The 21,720-nt window shown below is 36.8% G+C and overlaps 1 protein-coding gene across 3 annotated transcripts in view; it reads right to left on the bottom strand.

Annotated features, from left to right (window-relative positions):
* The window catches only part of LOC132122757 (VPS10 domain-containing receptor SorCS2-like), a 162,969-nt gene that overhangs the window by 101,115 nt on the left and 40,134 nt on the right, over positions 1–21,720 (bottom strand). For all 3 annotated transcript variants that reach the window (XM_059533147.1, XM_059533137.1, XM_059533156.1), the window contains exon 2: positions 10,382–10,449. In XM_059533147.1, coding sequence (XP_059389130.1) covers positions 10,382–10,449 — 68 coding nt within the window. The remainder of the gene's footprint in view (positions 1–10,381; positions 10,450–21,720) is intronic.

Below are 21,720 nucleotides of genomic sequence, written 5' to 3'. Positions count from 1 at the left end.
AATAATGATTACAGGATAAATAAAACACAGCAAAACATATAAAATACTTTCTTCATGAATTGTTGATTCAGCTCATTTCTAGGGACAATTTTGCCCATAGACTTAGCAAACCTACACACATACATTCAGATTTTCACATATATTCAAAGCAGTGCATTAACTCACATTGTTTTATCTTGATGATATTTAGAAGCAGACCAGGGCTCAGGTCTAAAAATGCCACTGGAGGTGACAAAGAAACATAGTGAATTCCCCAAAGTGAATTCATGTTTTTATAGGGTTATATTATTAATAATATTATAGTGTTTGCTATGTTCCATTGTTCATAGCGTAGTGCATCTTACCATACTGAATTATAGTTGTTAGATCATAGTCGTTAGATCATAGTTGTTGAAAAAAACAAAACACTATGAATTTGAAACAATCACTGCTCAAAACTCAAAAAATGACATAAAAGTCTCTCGTTACACTCTCGGACACTCTCGTTAATTGTGGAATTTCTTTTTTCTTGACTGTTCATAATTTATCAGATTAAGAATTAATTTCAGTTCATTAATTCATCTTAATTAGCTACATGAATGGCAAACTGCATGTCTTTACAACGTCAGGAAAAAAAAATCCACCAGTAAGTTAAAAATCCCCTTGAAAAACGATTTGAGGGGGGCAGATATTGCAAAATGATTAAAAAGCACACCTACTGTACACACAAAGCAATATTTCAACTGACATTTCAGCAGGTCGGATTATATGCGTCTCTCTTTGTAACACAACAACCTATCAGACTCTCTTGTGTCCGTCTATCATATCTCACACCCTGTAGTTTTCACTGCCACAGAAAGAGTAGAGTGGATAAAGTATTTATGAGTCAGCAGCCTTGATGTAGAAAATGCAAAACCACTTGAAATGTGCAAGAAACCAGCTGGGGACTATCTGTTGAATTACAGTCTTTCCAGTTATCTGATTTACTCAGTATCTTGCTGACCAACGCTCTACATCTTTCTCAAAACTCAAAGCTTTATTGCCATAATTAACAAGATTACACTGCATAAATCATAGCAAAGGCTGCTCATAGATGGACACAAATATGAGATATTGATATTGAAATTACGTTGCATGAGCATGTTACTTTCTGTTTGTTTCTTTCCCTTTATTATCATCATTAGCAGCTCTGAGGTGTAAAAAGAGTCACTGTGAATGGTGCCATCATCACCTTCCCTCATTACTGCCGCTTTTAGATCTTATGACACACACACACACACATAGACATGGGAACATTTGATAGAGCACAGTTCAGATTTCAGTTCTTGAGAAAAGACTCTAGGATGATCTGTGGAGAACTTGCATATTTTGTTTCCCAGGACCTTTCTTTCCTTTTTCGCTAAGCCGCATTTTCCAGGATTCTGCATGTGCATGTGTGAGAGTGAGAAAAAGAGAAAGACATGAACACACAAGGTCTTTCTATTCAGGTTTAAAAAACACCCTACAGACACATACCTATAGTTTATGATTTTTTTTACAGATCTCATTTTTCTCCCAGATTCTTCAGAAACACCAGTGTGGTGCAATGGACCCATAACAGAACAATACACATGCAAGAGAAGAGCTAGAGAATGGATTAACTATTTAACAACTCAGAGGCTGTGAGGAAGGGAAAGAGGAAGATTCTTGCAGAAGAGTACAGAGTTCACAAACTGAAGTACAGGAAATCTCAATCATGCTATAAGTCATGACAGAAACATTTAGCACTATGATCTAAAGCAAGGGCTTTCCAACTTTTACTATTAAAGAACTGTTAGGTGTATAAGACTAAGGAGAAACATTTTTAATTTTTGTCATTAAAACAAAATAATGTTTGATATACAGTACAGACCAAAAGTTTTGACACACCTTCTCATTCAAAGAGTTTTCTTTATTTTCATGACTATGAAAATTGTAGAGTCACACTGAAGGCATCAAGGGCTATTTGACCAAGAAGGAGAGTGATGGGGTGCTGCGCCAGATGACCTGGCCTCCACAGTCACCGGACCTGAACCCAATCGAGATGGATTAGGGGTGAGCTGGACCGCAGACAGAAGGCAAAAGGGCCAACAAGTGCTAAGCATCTCTCGGGGAACTCCTTCAAGACTGTTGGAAGACTATTTCAGGTGACTACCTCTTGAAGCTCATCAAGAGAATGCCAAGAGTGTGCAAAGCAGTAATCAAAGCAAAAGGTGGCTACTTTGAAGAACCTAGAATATGACATATTTTCAGTTGTTTCACATTTTTTTGTTATGTATATAATTCCATATATAATTCCACATGTGTTAATTCATAGTTTTGATGCCGTCAGTGTGACTCTACAATTTTCATAGTCATGAAAATAAAGAAAACTCTTTGAATGAGAAGGTGTGTCCAAACTTTTCGTCTGTACTATATATATATATATATATATGCCGATAATTATTTTATATATACAGTATATATATACTTCCTTGTTTTTAACTTTTTTAACATTTCCAAATAAATATATATAATCTTTTCGGAAACATTGGCACATGCAAAGAAAAAGCATTCACCCACCATTTTACGAATATATAAGAAAAAAATTTTTGCGCAAAGAAAACAAAAATAACAACATATTCAACAATTCTTCTCTTTCAAAGCAGTATTCTGCCATTTTGGAGAATACCACGATGCCTGCACGTACTGTACCTTCTTCTGCACATAAACAAGGCTCAGCACATACATGTTTTACATCATCAACATCACACACATGCGTTGTTTACGTACAGAGGTACTCTCGATAATCGTGGAAGACATGATTTGGAGGAGAAGAATTGTTGAATGAAGTCATTATTATTTATATAAATTTTTTGCTCACTAAAAGTATTCTTGCAGCTTCGTAAAATTACGGTTGAACCACTGATGACACATGGACTATTTTACCGATGTCCTTACTATGTTCCTGAGCCTGCAAACATTTCCGTTGCATTGCTTTCAAGGTCAGAAAACTCTTGTATTTCATCAAAAATATCCTATTTTTTTTTCAGAAGATGAATGAAGGTCTTATGGGTTTGGAACAACATGAGGGTGAGTAATTAATGACAGAATTTTCATTTTTGGGTGAACTATACTTTTAAATAGCACACCTTTTTTCAACATTGAAGATGGTAAAAATATTTCTTGAGCACTAAATCATCATATTAGAACAAATTCTGAAATATTTGAGACTTAAAGGTGCAAAAGGAGATCTTGGAAAATGCTAACATTAGCCTGATAGCACTGAAAGTGAATATCCCATTCTGCAATCGCCGTCCATAGCCACGCCCCTGAACACATTTATGCGCACAGACAGTGTCATAATCTATCCATACCAGATATAACATTACTATGATAGGCTACATCAGCGGTTCCCAATTCCAGCCCATGTTTCGAAGTGAAGTAAACCCCTGCTCAGGGAGATCAATGATCACCTTGTAAAGATCATATCGATTGGAATACAGTTCATTCACGTAACTCACTTCTCACAAGTTGGTAATCTGAATCGGGTGTGTTAACTAAGTGAGACATGCAATATATGTGTGTGAGGACTGGAATTGAGAACCGCTGGGCTACATCATATGTCATTAACCAGTGAGAAAACTTTAAAAGTACAGACCGGGTTCTTGATGTTTGTCTGCCATTCTAGCTCTGTCTGCACAATGTGCGTGAACACGCTGATGACATATCCTGTCTGCGAACAGGGTACGCAGAGGTATGCAGATACATATGTTGACAGGCAGGTAGGAAAGCTATTTAAAACGCTTGTACCTAACGTTTTCATTGGACGTACATTTCATGATCCTAGGTCTTCCACAGAATATATAAATACAGATAAATACATTTAAACCACTTAACTTATTGATTGCTATCTGGATTTGAAGAGACTTTCAACCTGCTTGACAAAAAACGTTTCTGAAGACAATCACCTATTGCACCTTTAAGTCTAAAGTAATGGCTGCTGAAAACTCAGCTTTGCCATTAAATAAATAAATTACATTTTTAAAAACTTGTTTTAAATTGTAATCATATATAAATAATATATGGTTTGGAATAAATAAATACAAACTTGGTGGGCTCAAGATACTTTTTTCAACAACATTTCTTACAACACACAGAACCTGTTCCTCACCATTGTAGTAAAACTCATGGAAAAATGGGGTTAAACTGACCTGACAGTATTACACTCCTAGCAATGATCAAAAAAAGCCAAAATATTCAATAAACAAACACAGAAGGTGTGTAGAACTCTGTGAATGATAGGTGTTCCTGTTCTGTTGAAATCTGCAGAGCTTTCTGTGCTGATTCTGTGTGGGATGAGTGACAGGTGACTGGAAGAACAAAGATACAGAGCGATGGAGAGAAGCAGCAGCTGTGATAAATGCAAGTAGAACAGAGGTAGGAACAAATAGAAGAGAAAGGAATAAAGCAAAGACATGAACAGCTGGGATATTGAGATACTAAAATCAGTTTTTAAAGTCTCTAAAAAAAGACAGCGCTCATTGGTGGCCCGGGAGGCATCGCCTGAAGTGATTTCATTTTGCTCCCTCTTCCTCCCCCAAGGACCCTTAATTACACTTGTCGGAGGCACAGGGGGTCAGAGGGGTGGGGGTTGATGGGATGCTGGAGAATCTCTTCATGTATTATGGAGGAGTGAATCCCCTTGAGAATTATGTGTGTGTGTGTGTGTATGTTAGTGAGGCATGATGGGGGGGAATGTCTCTTGGCAATCCTTCTTCAGCAGTTCAAAAGATGTGTGAAGAACACATGAATTATAAATCCCATCTGCACAAGACATGTGTGAGTTATGTGTGAGAGAGTGTGAAACACAAAATGCATTTGAAAGGTGTGATTGGAAGTGCTGCTCTGCATCCAGCGTGTGAATGTGGGTGTACTCCTGCGTCTACATGCACAACAGCTCCCTGTCTGTTCTCAGTGCACGCACTCCTGTTATTTGCGGCACACTCCAGATAAACAAATCAGAATGTATTCATGCCGTCTGCGTCTGTGCTCTCAAAACTGCACAATCAGCTTCAGCGCGACTTGGAGTTTGCTAAAGTGACTCTGAGAAGTGGTCATTTGTATACATCAGGAAAAAAAGCTATCAATAAAAAAATCACACTGGCTCTTTTATAAGCTGGATAGAAAGCATGTTTATTAATATTTTGAGGCAGTGCCTTAAAATCATCATAAAATACACTAAATAACAAGGAGTTTTCAAATCAGGCACGTTTCCTTCAGTTTGACAATAGGAGGGACTCTTAAATGGTCCTCGTCATAAACCACTTACAGGAGCAGCTCGAATATTGTCTGCATAAACAAATAATGAAAAAGGCAATCCTGTGAGTAAATGTAATTGAAGTAAATATCAAAGATGGAGAATTTTAGTCAAAATGAAAAAAAATAGTTGTCTAGTAAGGTTTGTTCAGACAGCACATCCTGGATACTAAATATGCATATAGTTAATAATCTTCACTACTGAAACTAACTGAACTGTGTGTGAGCAAAATCACATTTATCAGGAAAATACAACCATTTTAGGATGCTGTGCGAATGCAAACTGTCTCCTCAGGGGCCTCAAGAGGGTTATAAGCAGGTAAAAAAAAAAAAAAAGGGGTTTCCAAATTTTGTGTTTTTGGACTGTTAAAAATAATGAGCCATTAGTCTCAGCATCAGAAGTCATGCCCAAAGACCACCCGCTCCAATCACAAAATGTCTGTTGCATATGATACTCTAAACTGGAAACATTTTCACAAAGTCAGAAGACTAAGTTTGATCATTTACCAAGCTTGGACAATCTTTTGCCAACATCTGAAAAGATTCCAGATTGACCTCATTTTTTCACATCTTGTAAGTGAAGATGAGGTGAAGTACCTCACTGGAAACAAAATGGAATATCTGCAACAAATAAATGTAACAACGTGTTGCGAGAGCATCTTATTATACTGGCTGTTGACGACGTGCACACCACTAAAATAATAGGTGTTCAGTGATTTATCAGTATAATTAAAAAGGGTACACTTTACACATGATATGCCTGGTATGCAAAAATATCACTATCATCAGCTCGTTCATGTGCACTGGTGAAAGCGCAGGCAGAGATGAAACACCATCAATGCTAAATGGTCCAAATTAGGGAACGCCAAGAGAGAGCTCACCAGCCGTGGGCTGCTGGTTGAGAAATGCTTGTTTGGCTGCTGACTCTGTACTTAAGTCAAGTTCAAACGACAGCAGTTTTCCCGCTACAGTCCATTGGATCATTTAGATATATTTAGATTAGATATAAATAGAAATTTGCATAAAGACTGTGGTTAAAAAAAACCCCATATAAATAGAGTTACATTTGAGATCACTGACACTGAAACATTCATTTTCAATCACAGTAAAGAACCTCAGGAGAAGATCACCACTGTCATAAACATTTCTTTTGCTCAATAGGGAATTAAACCAAGTCCTCAGAGGAAACACACACACACATATAATCACATTTTCATTGATCACTGGGACTTGCTGTGTTCTCGGCCTCTCTCTACTGACATAAAGGTCAATAACAACAAATAAAGAGCAGTAGCGTAGAAATAGAGTGAGTTAAAAATGAAAGCTCATGTTAAAGATACTATAGAGGATTGGTTGCAAAAATAAAATGCTAAGGTAAGACGACATCAGCAAAATGAAGTGTTACTACGCAGTGTGAACAGTTGCTTACCTCACTCTTTCTGTCAGTTCCTCCAGAATCCATCCTCCAACCCAACCAACAATAATAGCAGTACAGAGTAAAGCATCATACATATGTGGAGTTTAATGCAGCATATTTGATGAGGATATTTTCAGGTGTGTAAAGTCTGCCAGGACTAGTGCTATCATGCATTATTAAGGTGTCTCTCTAGGTGTCTTTGAGTCAGCTTTGATGTATTTCTTTTTATACCCTGATCGCTCAGATTCTACACTGCCATTATACCTACATTATGTAGGAGCCCCACACCTTCTAATGGCCATAAACATTCAAGGGCAATCATGTATCGTGAATATATCCAGAAACTAGGGCTGTCGACTGAATATAGTGTGATTAATTATTCAAAAATAATAATGTGATAGCAAACTACATCATTAATCATGTCCCCAGCACATAAATTCTTCAAAAGGGTTTTTTTCAACTATCAGAGCAATTCAAGCTTGAAGTACCACCTTCGTGTTTTTGCAAGTACATGCAGACTAAAAATCATAAAAAATACCAAAATACAATATTCCTTTATGATTAATGTTATGAAAATAAGATTTAATCATCTGCCATAATAATGTAACAAATCTTTCTTTGGCATTTTTTCTCAGTGATAGACGAAATTCTTTGTTATCAATTTAATCAAAATTTTATTCGATTCTCCTTCACAACAGCCCTGCTAGAAACTTTGTTATTGCATTTACTCTCCAAATAACAGTACAATAACTGGCAAACAATGACATAAACTGTTCTAATTTCAAACAAATGAAAAGCCTCATGGCCTGAGCTGAATTTAAATCTCCAGTTTAATTTGATTTATCTGCTCCCTGTGTCTTTAAATTCAGACCGCTCCATCATAATGTCAGTGCATAATTTATGAGTTGAACAACAACAGTTAAAACATCAACACGGAAGATTCTACATACAGCAATTCACTGAATGACTTGTAGAGAAAGACTGGTTGTCTGGTTAATGACGGACCAGTCTTTGAAGTCTGGTATTCGGCGGCTCTATGAATATCATGAATAAAATAAAATACATTTTTAATAATTCGATTCATTTATTCTAGAACACTGATTTTTTTAGGAAAGCCATCTGTGTTAGTGAAAAATGTTCCTGCATGAGAGGCATGAGAGTAGAGCGGCCGCTCTCACCAACTGTTCTGGACAAACACCATGTGCTAACGTAAGACAACTCAAGTGCATTGAGTACAGCACTTGATACGTGACATAAGTAATATGATATCCTTATGACTCAAATAACTGAATGAAAAAGAGCACGAAGCTCTTTGATGTACTGTCATGAACTGAATGAAGAAGGAAGCACTGAACTGTAATTTTACCTTCCTGCCATAAAGAAATATCCAGATGGCCACAGAGGTACCCTACCTGCCCAAACACATGTCAAGTATGTCTTGTGCACTTTCTTTTTTCAGCATACCCTCTTTTCAGTTCCTCCAGTGCACATTTCTTCTATGTGTGCCTGCATATAACATGGGGTCCTTAGAATGCTGAAGCTCTAGCTGGGAAAAAGACAGTGTTTAGCATTCCACCTGGTCATTAGGCAGCTGTGCAACTGATACATTCTGAGCCCCAATGTAAAATTAATGCCACCCTCGTAACAACCTCAGACAGACAGGCTAATGAGAGCATTGGAACAAGCATGGCATCAAGTATTCCATATGTGACGCTATATTTTTAGCTCCATCTTCTTTTCACACTTCAGTGGCCTCAATCTTTAAACCCCACAATAAATTTAAAAAAAGTTTCTCTCATGATAGACTGGTGATTAAGCCTAACTTTGCCTAACCCAGAAAGGTTTACAAAGCCCTGGCTGGCAGTCATTAAACGGTCAGGGTTAGTTGCTAATAGTGGATAGTGTGCGGCAATTAGCACAGGGTCCAGGAAACCCCTAGGCAGTCCTAATTAAGTCATTTCTAAGTTCACTGCAGAGGCATTGGACCCGCTTATCACACCCAAGAGGACTGCAGAAACCAAGACAAGAGAGAGATCCAGGCATCAACAATGGTCGATTCTAAATGATGCACTTGCTAAGCTGTCTACATGAACTTCTGTTCTTAGATGGTAAAACTCCATGGCTTTAACAAAGGCAAGTATTTACTTCTTACAACCCTGTTTTCTTTCCATAAGGGACCTTTTCCTTAGCCTATAAACAGTCTAAACCTGTTGGGTGAAATGTTTTACAACAAGGGTCAGCTGTGACTTGCTGACGGCCAGTTTGAATGTTTTGAACCTCAGTCATCTACATTCACTCTCTTTTCTCTCGCTGGCATCTGCTCTTGGATTCTCCTCTTGCCTTATGCTCTTCCTCTTTACCTGAGCTCTGTCTTTGTTGACAACAGTCCTGCCCTCACTGGCATCTCTCTTCCTCTCTTCTGAGCTTCAGGAGCTGTTCACATTGTACTAGCTTTCCAGTGTTTTTCTATGTAAATGCATACAAGATGGACGCATTTGGACATTACACTTGCATCTTGCAATTTTTTGCAGCTTTTCATTAATGACACGACATTCTAAATACACAATGCCCAAGATAAAATAAGTTCAACTTTTGAGAAAGAAATACCCTACGTTTTTCAAAGCAAAAAAGTGTTCTGTGTGAATGGCCCCCTTTGCTGCACTGAGTGCACTCTATCTTTTCCTACATTTCTCTCTCACTCGGATAATTCCATATGAATATTGTTTCAATTGTATTATTCATACTGTATTTCAATATCTATAACTATTTAATCCAATATGTAACTATTTAAAACCGTGAAGCAGTCATGTTAATAAAAGCATTCTCTTTCAAAAAAACAATTTATTAGCATTATCTAGCAATGCTTATTTCTATTGTTTGTACAGTATAATTAGCAGAAGTGATCATGGACAAGAAATCACAGTGACAGTCTTATACCATATTTATATATCACGCTGTTCATCTTTAATCATTTCTGCCCTACTACAAAAATCCAGTACAGATTTAATTAGCATACTAGATCTTTTGTTTGGAAACCCACATATTCACGTAGGGTATTACTTATTCTTAGCCAAAGATCAGATTAAATAAAATCTAAAGAAATTATACACTAAAATGTTATTGTATCCTTTTTTATGTAATTTATTTAACAAATAATAAATGGATATGTTTGAAGACAGGTAATGGGTGAATACAGAGGTTAGAAGTAAAAAAAAAATCAAACAAACTGTGTATACTGTAAAGTAAATATCTAGCCATTTTCTGTCTGTACTGTGTGTATTGTGGTTTTGTCATGTTGAATACAATTGTTCAATTGTTTTGCATTTAGCAGTACAACCTGTAAGAGGGGCAACATTTTGTTCCCCCGCACAAAATTCACAAACATGGTTGAAGAGTGATAAGCTTAACTTGATCTGACTGAAGCTATAGCATTTAATATTTTCCATGATAAATCTAAAATTTGCATAAAATAAATCAATAGAAGAGCTTCTCAAAGGAAAATCATTTGAATTACAAATTGACTGTTGGTGCCACAAGGGATTTTTTCCTAACCCACCATTAAAAAACTGTTCCTATTTTGACCGAAGTCATTTTTGTCTCTGAGTCTGTAGGTTGTAAGTGTTTGAACCTAAATTTGTCCTGAAAGGGCAAAAATCTTCTGTCACTTACCTCCAAAGAGAACTCTCAAGAACTTTGTTGGAGTCTGCATGGTAATATTTAGTGAGAATGAGGATGACCTACGAAGAGGAAAAAACTGTCATTAAACACTGAAGAAAATAATTATATTTACATATAAACAAATGTTATGTACAATTCTATTAAAAAATACAGTCTTGTCTAAAAATCACATTGAAAATGTGTGTAAGATGGAGCAATTCGAACACATTAAGAACACTCAACCCTCCTTTCTCTTGTAGGATCTCTCTTGTAGGATCTTATATGCAGCGAACATTGCATTTGCAAAAACATTTTAGTCTGAAAAATTAAATTTATTGATAAAATGTTCTCTAAACACAGCAGAGAGACATCACTGCAAGTGTCTAGTTCCTCAGACTTACATAGAAGCAGGATGTGTTGTGGTGTTAGAAACAGCATATGCAAACCTCATTTGACAGATCCATCAAACCATAACCACATGATGGACAACAGCTTCCTAGCTTCTGCTATTAACTTACTCTTTTTTAATGTTCAGGACTGACTGCACTGCAAGCAGTTGCTATAGCACTGATGAGCATAGCATGAAGCCAAGTTACTTTCTTCAGCTGGCAGCAGGGAGTTAGCAATATGGCTAAGACTCACAGAAGCTGTTGGCCTGTATTGCGCTACACTTATGTACAAGTTAAAATGAAGCCCAATATACTGAAACAGGATCTAAAACAGCAGGTTAGCTGTTTTACAACCTCTAAATCCAAAACACAAAATAAGTCTTTCATGACTGGTCTGGATTAGATACATCGCTGAAATGCCAGCTGATGACGATGATCAGATTAGATTTACACTAAATGCTTTTTTTTTGTGCACTGAGGTGACAAACACATGACGATCAAGAGCACACACACATAGGCTACTCAAAATGATGCCTTCCTCTGGTCTATTTGGTGAGGTATAAAAGCCAGTGTGAGGTGTATCCTTAAAGTCTCTCCTATCTTTTATTCATGTTAGTAGGACGCCTGAGTTTGCAGTAACAAATCAGTAGAGTGTGAGTGAAGGGGGATGACTTGTGTCTGTGTGTCTTCTTTATCTTTCTCTGCTGCCTCACACACTGGGTCTCTGACAGCAAAGCCCAACGGAAAAGCACTGCCATGAAAAAGGGTCAGAGAGATTCAGGGCCTTGGCAGAGTGATTGACAGGTCAGCACTGGAATGTGGCAGGAAGCGTGTGGACCGGGCCAGCCTTGGGCTTTGCTTGGAGGATCTGAAAGGGTTATTGCCCTGAGCCTGTCCCTCCCTCTGCAGACAACAGAGGCGCTAAAGGTCAGAAAGGTGTGAGTAGAAAAGCAAAGGTTTTTAACAGTATGGAGGTTATGTATGGCCAAAAAGCTATTTTAACCTTTAACTGTGATTCATGGGAGGTCTCAAATCGAACTGTACCAAAACCCAGTTCATTAAAAATGAAGTTATTCCTGCAGTCATGTCAAAATACTGTATAATGTGCATTGCATTCAAACCAGAATATTTTTGAAGCAAAAATTTTTAATCATTCCTGCTTCATTCTGCTAATCATTCATAATTATTAATTTAAAAAATAATAATTCCCATACACTGTTAATCGCTGTAATATTCCAGTTAAGACCAGTTTTTTTCTGAAAGAAGTCACCAAGCCTGCATTTATTTGATCAAAATATAGTAAAAACAGTGATATTGTGAACTATTATAAAAATGTAAATAACGGTTTTGTATTTTTCTATATTTTAAAATATAGTGTTGACTACTTGAAAACAAAATGTTGGGTTGCTTAATATTTTTTGTGGAAACCGTGATTACACACATAGACATTTCAGTTAAAAAGCTAAAAAAAGAGAAACCTATTGTAACATTCTACATGACTATACAGTCTGTCACTTGAATTTATCCTTGCTAAATAAAAGCATATTATTTCCTTAAAAAATATCTTGCTGGGCCCAAACTTGTAAAAGTTACTGCATAAGTGAGAACAAACAAACTAAATGTGTTTGACTGTAATTCTACAAATAGTGCGTATGAATCAACAATCTTGTTCATTTTTGTTTTTTGTTTATGTTTTTGATTTGATCAAAAACTAGCCATCTGATCACAATCAAAATTGTTCAAACCAAGTCGGCTTCTTATGCTTTATTACTCCACATATTAAGTTTCTTTCCTTTCTCTCTCTCTGTCCTTCTCTTTGTCTATCATCAACTTCCATCAAAACAAATCTGAAAAGCATCTCAGGCATCAGGCCCCCAGACATCCTCTTGGCTAATTTGTCAAGAACATAACTATTTACCAGATGTGATCTGTAACTAATGTAAAGAACCTTTCTCTCTGGGAACACTGAAGAAACTGAGGGTCACTGTTACTGCAGACACAGCTGTATCTGGAAGAATAACCAAGTATCCTTTTCCACTTATGATTTTTAAAGACCTTACATACTTGGTGATGAATAAAACATTTATTAAACCTTGGATGAGTGATCTACATTCACTCAACAAAACAGAAGGCAATTGTGCTTTCCCAAATAAATACCACAATTTGACCACCAACAACTGCGAATCTGCCCTATTCGTCAATACAGACAACATTTTTACAACTCCTTTTGAATTTATTATGCTGAACCTAATAAAAAATATTAGCTGTCCACAGCGCATTTGGCATCAGGCTACACAGCGAACAGTTTTCTCAGCCTACCCAGGGGGCCGAGTGCCCCCGCACAGGAGTCAGATGGTGGCCTTTGGAAAGAGTCTGTCTGCAGTACAATGCTATGAACCACTCACTGACATCATGCAAACACAGATTGAGGAAAAGAACAACTGATGATCAGCAGCTTAGAGGAAAGCCCACTGAACTTATTACTGATATCAGCATGCAGAGAATAATCTTCACATCATTTACTTTGAGCAATAATAAAGCTGACATCGGCTGAGAGTGAAAGGAAGCGATGACTTTCTTAATACACAGGTACTCTGGTGGCAGCCCCTCAGTTTATCTGTTTACCAAGAGGACGTGAGAGCAGACAAAGAAATACAACAGCAGAATCAGCACTAAGGACAAGAAATACTGTTATTGCGAGCGATTATTGACTAGATTCTTGTTCTCTATAATATTTTGAGACAAAAAAATCTGTCATTTTAAGTGCATTAAGTGATTTATGCATCACAACATTATAATATACAGTATGAGAAATTGATCTTCATTTTCAGCAGAACGCACTTCTTGATTCAATATGACAATGAAGCATGTTAAGGGCCATGTTGAGAAGAATTTTTCTTCCTGTTTTGAAATCTGAGCGCTTCAAAACAGTAGTAAATAATAATTCATATTTGAACTGTATAGCTCGTTTTGAGTTCTGAAAATGGCATTATGTTTTAATTGCAGAGAAATCTCTTTTATGTTTAAATGTACGCAACACTTTGATTTTCCTTTTCATTTATTTCCATGAAAACAAATAAAATCACATTTCTACTGCATAGACAGACAACTTCCATTAAAAGGCCATCTTTCAAACAGTGAATTACTGCTTTAAAAAATCTAATGTTTAACAATATCAAACATAGTTTCAATATATCATGCATCTTTAATTTTTATGACAAAAATTTCAACTTTCCAATGGAGCGATGAAAGCAGAAGCTTCTCTGAAAAAGAGAAAAAGTGTGATTGTAAATACAGTTCTCTACTATAGACACTACTTGAGAAGATAGAATATGCTTAACAGTGTGGTGCACGCTTCAAAAAAGGATAACGGAGACACTGAAGCTTTTTCTCAAACCTCAGCAGAGATCCCTGGGATTTGTCACCATCACTGTCCTGCATAAAAGCAGATAAATGCCTCAAGCATTACACACACAGACTTGGCTCGCCAAGATAGGAAAAGTATAAAAGCGCCTCTTGTAGCCTTTCTCAGCTGCATTGCAGAAGCCTTTACTCATAAATCATTTATCCATAAGTCAAAAGGGTTTTTTCTTCAGTGACATAAAGTGTTGTCAATAAAGAAAAGTCAGGTCTACAGTTTGTCTCTCCATCTGTTCTGTTGTGAGACGAGGGGGTCACAGTTCTGCTGGGGGGAAAACGATTTCTGCTGCTGTGAGTAATGGCGATAGAGGCAAGAGTATAGGCAGCCATCAATCAGTCCACCGCACGGCAGCAGACAGACTCTCTATCGGAGACCTTCTGAGGAAAAAAGAGCTGTGATCCCAGTGCATTTATACCAAAACACTGGCCCTCATCCCAGAATATCAGCTTGGCAAACTGGTTTTAGCTACATCTAAATCTTTTAGTATAGAAATATCTTAAGTACATCACATGCTAGGAAAGACTGCAATTTGCTTGAAAGACAGCAAGTACAGCGCCTCCACATAAGGCTTCTGCAGGGCATCTTTTATGGACACTATAAATCTGGTACTAATTAGAGGACGAGACAGAGTGCAGGTGCGTAAGACACTGATAATCATAAATAAAAAAATAGAATATAAATTATGGAAGCAATTACTGGTCTCACTGACTACGTTTTATAGAGGATATTACAGTTCTCAATCGATTCTTTTGATGTTTTGATGTTAATGTTGTTGTTTTTTATTGTTTTACGGCCCCTGAAAAGGAGACAAACATCTGAATAGATTCTAACCTTGTTAAAAAGAGACTCTTTGAATAAATTGTGTTTCTTTAGGGATGCATTCAAGTAGGACACAAGGGGGGCCACTGATGAACCGCCTGACCTTCCCATGTCTGTCTGCGGTTGTGAGTTTCCTCCTCCTGCTGGCTATGTTGCATGTTTCATTCTCTAATGCCTGAAGTGCTTCAAAACACAAAAGAGAGGACAGAGAAATGTATTATTCCTGTCATACTTTCTCAGGCTGCTCCAAAAACTGTCAGTGCATTTTTCAAGCAATACTCAGAGAGCCTGATTTTCCTGAAATTTGTGAAATTTGTGAAAAAGTGCCAAGAAAAAAGTTCTCTATTTGGAGCTCTGGGATAATGCCATTTCTCAGCCAGTTGGTGACATTTATTAGGGAAAAGTCAACCAGCCTGTGACGACACTTGAATGGACAAACACAATGCCACAAGAGGCACCATTGAATAAGGCATCATGGCAAACATACCACATGTGAACTGTGACTGCACAGAGCACTGACTTCAGTTCACTATTCGACATTCCAATGAACTTGGCGTTTTACTGAAGTGCAGTAAATCAAGTGATAGAGAGGGAAAATAATTCACAGAGTCTGTGCTGAAAGTCATTCTTATAAAGCCAGACAAAGAAATAAATCACTTCGCAAGAATGCACGATCCCTCAACTAATATGTCTGAAGCAGTGAGACCACACACATAGAAAAAAATACACAGAAAGCCATTCACGATTTAAATGACTGCATAGTGTCTCTCAAATTAACGACTGATTGGTTGGAACGGGGATACTAATGATAAATGTCTAATGTATGTTCCTCTACATTAACTGGAGAGTACTCCAGTCAAAATGTGACAGATGCTAATCCAGCCCAGGCTGATTACCCATAATCCTGTGGAGTGAAGTTCAGGATTTTAGGATGGACCCCTGAAGATTACTTAACACCGGCACACAGCTCTCTCCCCCATCAATCACACAGATTGACTATGTAATCTCAGAAATGTGAGATTATGAGAGAATTAGTGTACAGATGTGTCTGTAGAAAACGATCTGCTCAAATCGAGGAGGTTAGCTAACCAAAAGCATGTGTCTCGTAATGCACTTTGAAAAGAAACTTTCAGGAATATTAACATAATGTCACACTTTTCATTGCAGAGTTCATGTTAAAGTATAATTAGATATATAATGTCCAATTAAAATGAAATTATGTTTAAGAACAACCTGCAGCTACATATTTTATTCTACTTGCCATAGCAATTAATTGCAATAATTTGCATTATAGTGTCTCTGCCATTGCAAAGGCTTAAATGAGCACATAGGTTGAAACTCTACTCTATATTGGTTTTTAAAAAGCAAATGTAAAACAGTTTTTTGTATTATTGTTTCTGGCACAGGCTACCATTCAAAAATGTTGAGTAAGTAACAGCTCTTTTTTCTTAAAGAAATTAATACTTTTTATTTTATTATTTTATTCAGGATGCATTCAATTGGTGAAAAAGTGAAAAAGCTGTTCTTTTGAACTTTCTATTAATTCATAAAAGATTTACATTTTAAACACAGTTTGTAATATGTCACAATATTAATGGTTTTACTATATTTCGATCAAAAAAAATACACACAGAAAATATTACACAATACACAGAAAATATTACAGACACTGTTAGAATGGTTATACATTTCCTAAGTACTGACTGCCAATAAACACTCATCATGTGAGTGACATAAAAATGCAGGAAAAGTGTCCACAGACCCACTGTCCAGCTGTGTTGTTTCCTCCCAGTGATTTTATTCCCATCACACATCATGTGAATCCAGCCAGACTGTTAAATCTGAGAGAAAATATAAACAAAAGTGAAAGCACAGAGTATCTAACTGTGAGTGCTGTGTGCATGTGTTTAAGACGTGATTGAATGGCCTGCATCGGTGCATTGATGAACTAAGAGCAAAAGTAGGCTTATAATGAACTGGCAAGGCCTCCTGGCATGCTGACAGTTGAGGCTTTTCTCAGCCAGACACAGTGAGAGATGCTCATAGTGGACACAGCTGTTAATACTGGCATAACAGCTGTCACCTTTGCAACACAGTAATCCTTTTCTCTCAATCCCCCCTTTACGTTGTAATAAGTACCCCACATATCTACCCCTCACCCCATCAGTTCTTTTTTGCTTTGGTAGATTATTGCCAATGCTTGGCAATAATTCATCTTTGACAATACATTTCCATCTATATTTCTTTTTGACATTCTTTAAATTCGACATGATCCCAATATCATTCTTCCACTGAAACTGCCCTGTCTCATTATCAGCATTCAGGGCCTGAAGCTTCTTCCTGACATGTTTAGCAATGTTATCTGTCTTCACTTATTTGGGTAATTGTGTTGAGTGAACAGATAACAGGTAACTTTTGTCTCGTATGTAAAGGATGAGGTTCTGAAGCTGCTGGACTAGCCCCAGATCGAATTGAAATTAATACATTACACATAACTACTAAATGTTCCGACTTAACAACAAAGCATTGTGTGCTGGGTTTGCATGCTCTGTTTAGGCTCTGAAACGGGTTGCCTTAAAAAGCAGTGGAATGTGAACCCCATTCTGTCTGAGACCCCTTAATGCGGACCGCGTGAAGCTGCGCGCTCCACTGAAGCGGTGTGCCATGACACTCCTAAACGAAAATGTTTGCCAGGTTTCAGTCAAACATATAAATTCACAAAAAATGATTGGAATGGAACAATAAGCATTAAAGGGCAAAGAAACAAAACAAACTTGTGGGGTAGAAATCGTGAGTGGGACCAGAACAAGAAAGACAAAAGAAAAGAAATAGAAAACAGTACAGAAATAAAACAAAATATTAAATTATTGTTAATTTGTGATGCTGCAGTTTTTATTTTTTAAGATTCAATCAGATACATTTAGATGCAATCACCAATTCATAAAATGCATGTAAGGGATTATATATATATATATATATATATATATATATATATATATATATATATATATATATATATATATATATATATATATACATATATATATTACACTTCATTGCATTGTGTTTTAGAGTTAAAAGAAGTCATAAAATGTATAGATAATGTTGTGTGTAATGAGCTGCCTGTACTTTTTCTGTTATTTTACAGATTTATCTTTTACAGTGTGTGTGTGTATATATATATATATATATATATATGTGTGTGTGTGTGTGTGTGTGTGTGTGTGTGTGTAAAGGTTTAATCATTTATATGACTGTAAGAATAAAGAATCAATTACTCATATTGATTTCTTACACTGCTCCATTACAATCAAATGATTCTAATTCCTTGGATTTAATGCAAGTAATGTTTGAACTGTATGAAATATGATGGAATGGAAAAAAGTAATTATTCAGCTTTATTTAAAAGAGGAGCCAATAGCTTCAGATGACATGAGAAAATTCAAATCCTCAGATATAAACGCCCACAATGTTTGCTTTAACCTCTAATCTTTTCCAAACAAAGCAAAAACCATTGCCTCAGTTAATAGAGTCTTCTTTGATGTGTGCTGGTGCTGTCTCAAGAAGTCTAGATTGGGCGTGCACATATGCAACTATTACTTCAATGTGAGCCTTTATCTGGATTAGAGGAAATTACACTGACCACTAGAAAGGAATCCATCTGATGAGAGAGTAATTAAGAGGGATATGCTGACCACACAAGGTTTAGTGGAGAGCAATGTAAACAGGTTGAGCATAGAGAGATCTCTGAAGCTCAGCCTAATGCTCTCATGGCTAATTGAATCAAGTATTTTTTGGCCTCTTCACTCCATTAAACTGTGCACACAAGCCTGTCTGACTCCCAGGAGTAAAGCATCTCACTGCTGCCCTCTGACTCCTAAAACTTTCCTCTCGCTTTACTTTTCCTCTTCATATTATTCTACAGTATCTGTCTGATGCCTCTCCCTATAATCAGTTAATTAAATTAAATCCATTTAATCCGCATTAAACAAATTCTTAAAGGGATCTCTTAAATGGAAACTCGCCATCATGTTGTTCCAAACCTGTATGAAGGGTTTGAACAACATGAGGGTGAGTTTTGGGTCCTTTTGCTTGCTCACACGGTCGTATAGAATCTCCTATCATGGTCTCTATAACATGTGGTATGGAAAAAGAAATGGTGATAGATATTTATTTTAACTGGCTGGAGAGTCTCTTCTATGTTTACTGGCAAGCAGTACTTTGTAAATGTGAGACCACCCAATTTTGTCTGTTTCCACTATGTTTCAAGGTGTACAGCCTTTGTGTAAACATGTTAAAAGGAAAGAGACCCAAACAAGACCAAAAACCAGCTTTGACCTGAGTCTGAGTGTGTGTGTGTGTGTGTAACTGATCAATGTAATGTCCATCTTTTCTGGCTTTTCTTTTTATAGGTACCTTGCTGCCTCTAGTTAGTAATTTCTCTACTGTGTGAATGATAAGTGAATGATCTCAGGTAAAAAACAGCTTTCGTTTGCCCTCGAGTGAAACCGCTCTCATTAGTTGTCAGGTGAATCAGTTCTCTTACGTTCTGTGCAGACTACACCAATCCACAGCAATCTATTTCAGTGCCATTAGAATACAGAAGCACAGGGATTCTAAGTTCATGGAAAAACTGACAGACTTTCATAATGGCTGTTATATAGTCTCAGTTACCTGAAAAAAAATTATCAAATAAATATAGCCATGGTAAGAGACTTCTTTTAAAAACATGAAAAAAAATCTTGAAATCTATATATATAAAGGCTTTCAGTTTAATGCGTTACCTTAATTAGTTGTGAAAAAATAATGCACTGGCCCCACCCCCCAGACAGTGTTGGGAAAGTTCACTTTCTACATGAACTAGTTCAAAGTTCAATTCACAAATTTTAAAATGAACTAGTTCAGTTCATAGTTCAAACTACAAAATTTTTAACTAAAGTTCACAGTTCCAAAAATGAACTAGTTCATAGTTCTTTTTTTCCATACGTTGCTGCGAGCTATTCTTTTTCAAAATTATTGCCACAGCCCATATAGAATCACAGACAGCAATTATTTTATCAGTTTTAACAATGAAGCTATGCGTCAGATTTCATCTTCATATCCAATTTTTAATCCTTATCCAACCAGGGTTTACATTAGCATTGAGGGGACAGCATTTCCCCATTGTTGCTTTAATGTTTTGTCTCCCATTCTCACCGACCTTGTCATAAACATCATAAAATTCTTTTAAATGATCATACGCCTTCTTGCTACATGCTGCTGTCGTTTGCTGTTTTTTTTTTTTTGATGACGCGTCACGCATGCGGCAGACGGCGGTGCGACACTGGTGGCTGGTGTTGCCAGATTAGGTGTTTTTCCGCTACATATTAAGACCCGTTTACGGTGTGTTTTAGCCGGGTTTAGGCCTGGAAGGCTCTATAGAAATCTTGCACCTTATTGAACGAAGTTAACCTGAGAGAGCGTGCCGTTCACAGACACCAGAATGAACAAGTTCACAGTAACGTTTATCAGGCAGTAATACAGCACGTTCAGTTCACGTTCGCCCAAAATATGAACGAGTTCATGAACTATCGTTCAATGAACGCGTTCAGGCACAACACTGCCCCCAGACTTGTACGCAATTTTAAATTTCATACAGTTGACTGTTTATACAGATGACGGCTGACAACACCAGAAAAAGTTTAAAAGTAGCCTATCAAAAAAATTAATAAATAAATTCCGGAAAACCCTGTATCCAACACGAGCTGCAGGAGTCAGATTTGACTGATCACGGGTTGAGATGAGAGATGGCTGACAGACAATGCTGGAGGATGTGTGCTCAACAGATCCTGCGCTCAATGACAAATATCTGATCTTCCTTTACACTTAGCACACGTGATCGCGAAATCAAAACTGAACAGTGAGTATTCATTCAAAAGAGATTATATTCTCTGGATATTGATAAAAGCCCCCTGATGCGTGAAAATGATATGCAATATTAGATTGTTTGTGGCAGCAGGTGGGACTGGACACAGTCTTCTTTCATGTATCTAATACAAAAATGCACACTACGAATGGCGACTGAAGAAAGCAAAAGCCGAATCACAGACATTTTGGGCGATTTAGAAAATCCGGCCAGACACATTTTTCTAAGATCCAAAAAGAGGACATCTATGGGAAAAAAAGACATTTTGTCAGCCAAACAACACAAAAATTTGCTTAAATAATCTTATGTGGGTATATTTCCACAGTCAAATTTATTTTGCAATTAATTAGATGAATTAAGCTACACATAATGTAATTAATCAGAAGATAATCACAAGACCAGATTATCGATCAATAATTGACCTCAGCAAGTGAATCTTAAAGATAACAAAAACAATTTTAACAACCCTGTTTTTGTATTGTAGTCATTGTAGAGGGACAGAATGAGGGTTGCAGGAAACTGATACACTTTCATGTTACAGTAAGTATATGAGCAGTTGGTCTGGGTGGTGCCTTTCTAACTAACATCATGAATTAAGGCATCTCCAGGAACAGATCCAACTTCAACCATAATATTTCTCACATAGTGTGCACAAAACAACATCATGAAATGATAAAATATCATAAAATCTCTCTATTTTAAAGTAAAAACCAGACGAGTTTCTAATATAAAATAAATGAATGTAGCCAATGATGTATATTTTTTTTTAATTGGAACATCACCATCATATTTAAAATGCAGATGTAAACGTCACCTG

This window comes from Carassius carassius, chromosome 3 (assembly GCF_963082965.1).
Source record: "Carassius carassius chromosome 3, fCarCar2.1, whole genome shotgun sequence".
In the NCBI taxonomy this organism is placed as follows: Eukaryota; Metazoa; Chordata; class Actinopteri; order Cypriniformes; family Cyprinidae; genus Carassius; species Carassius carassius.
The sequence above is the reverse complement of the archived record's forward strand: the minus strand, read 5'-3'. Positions and strand labels throughout refer to the sequence as shown.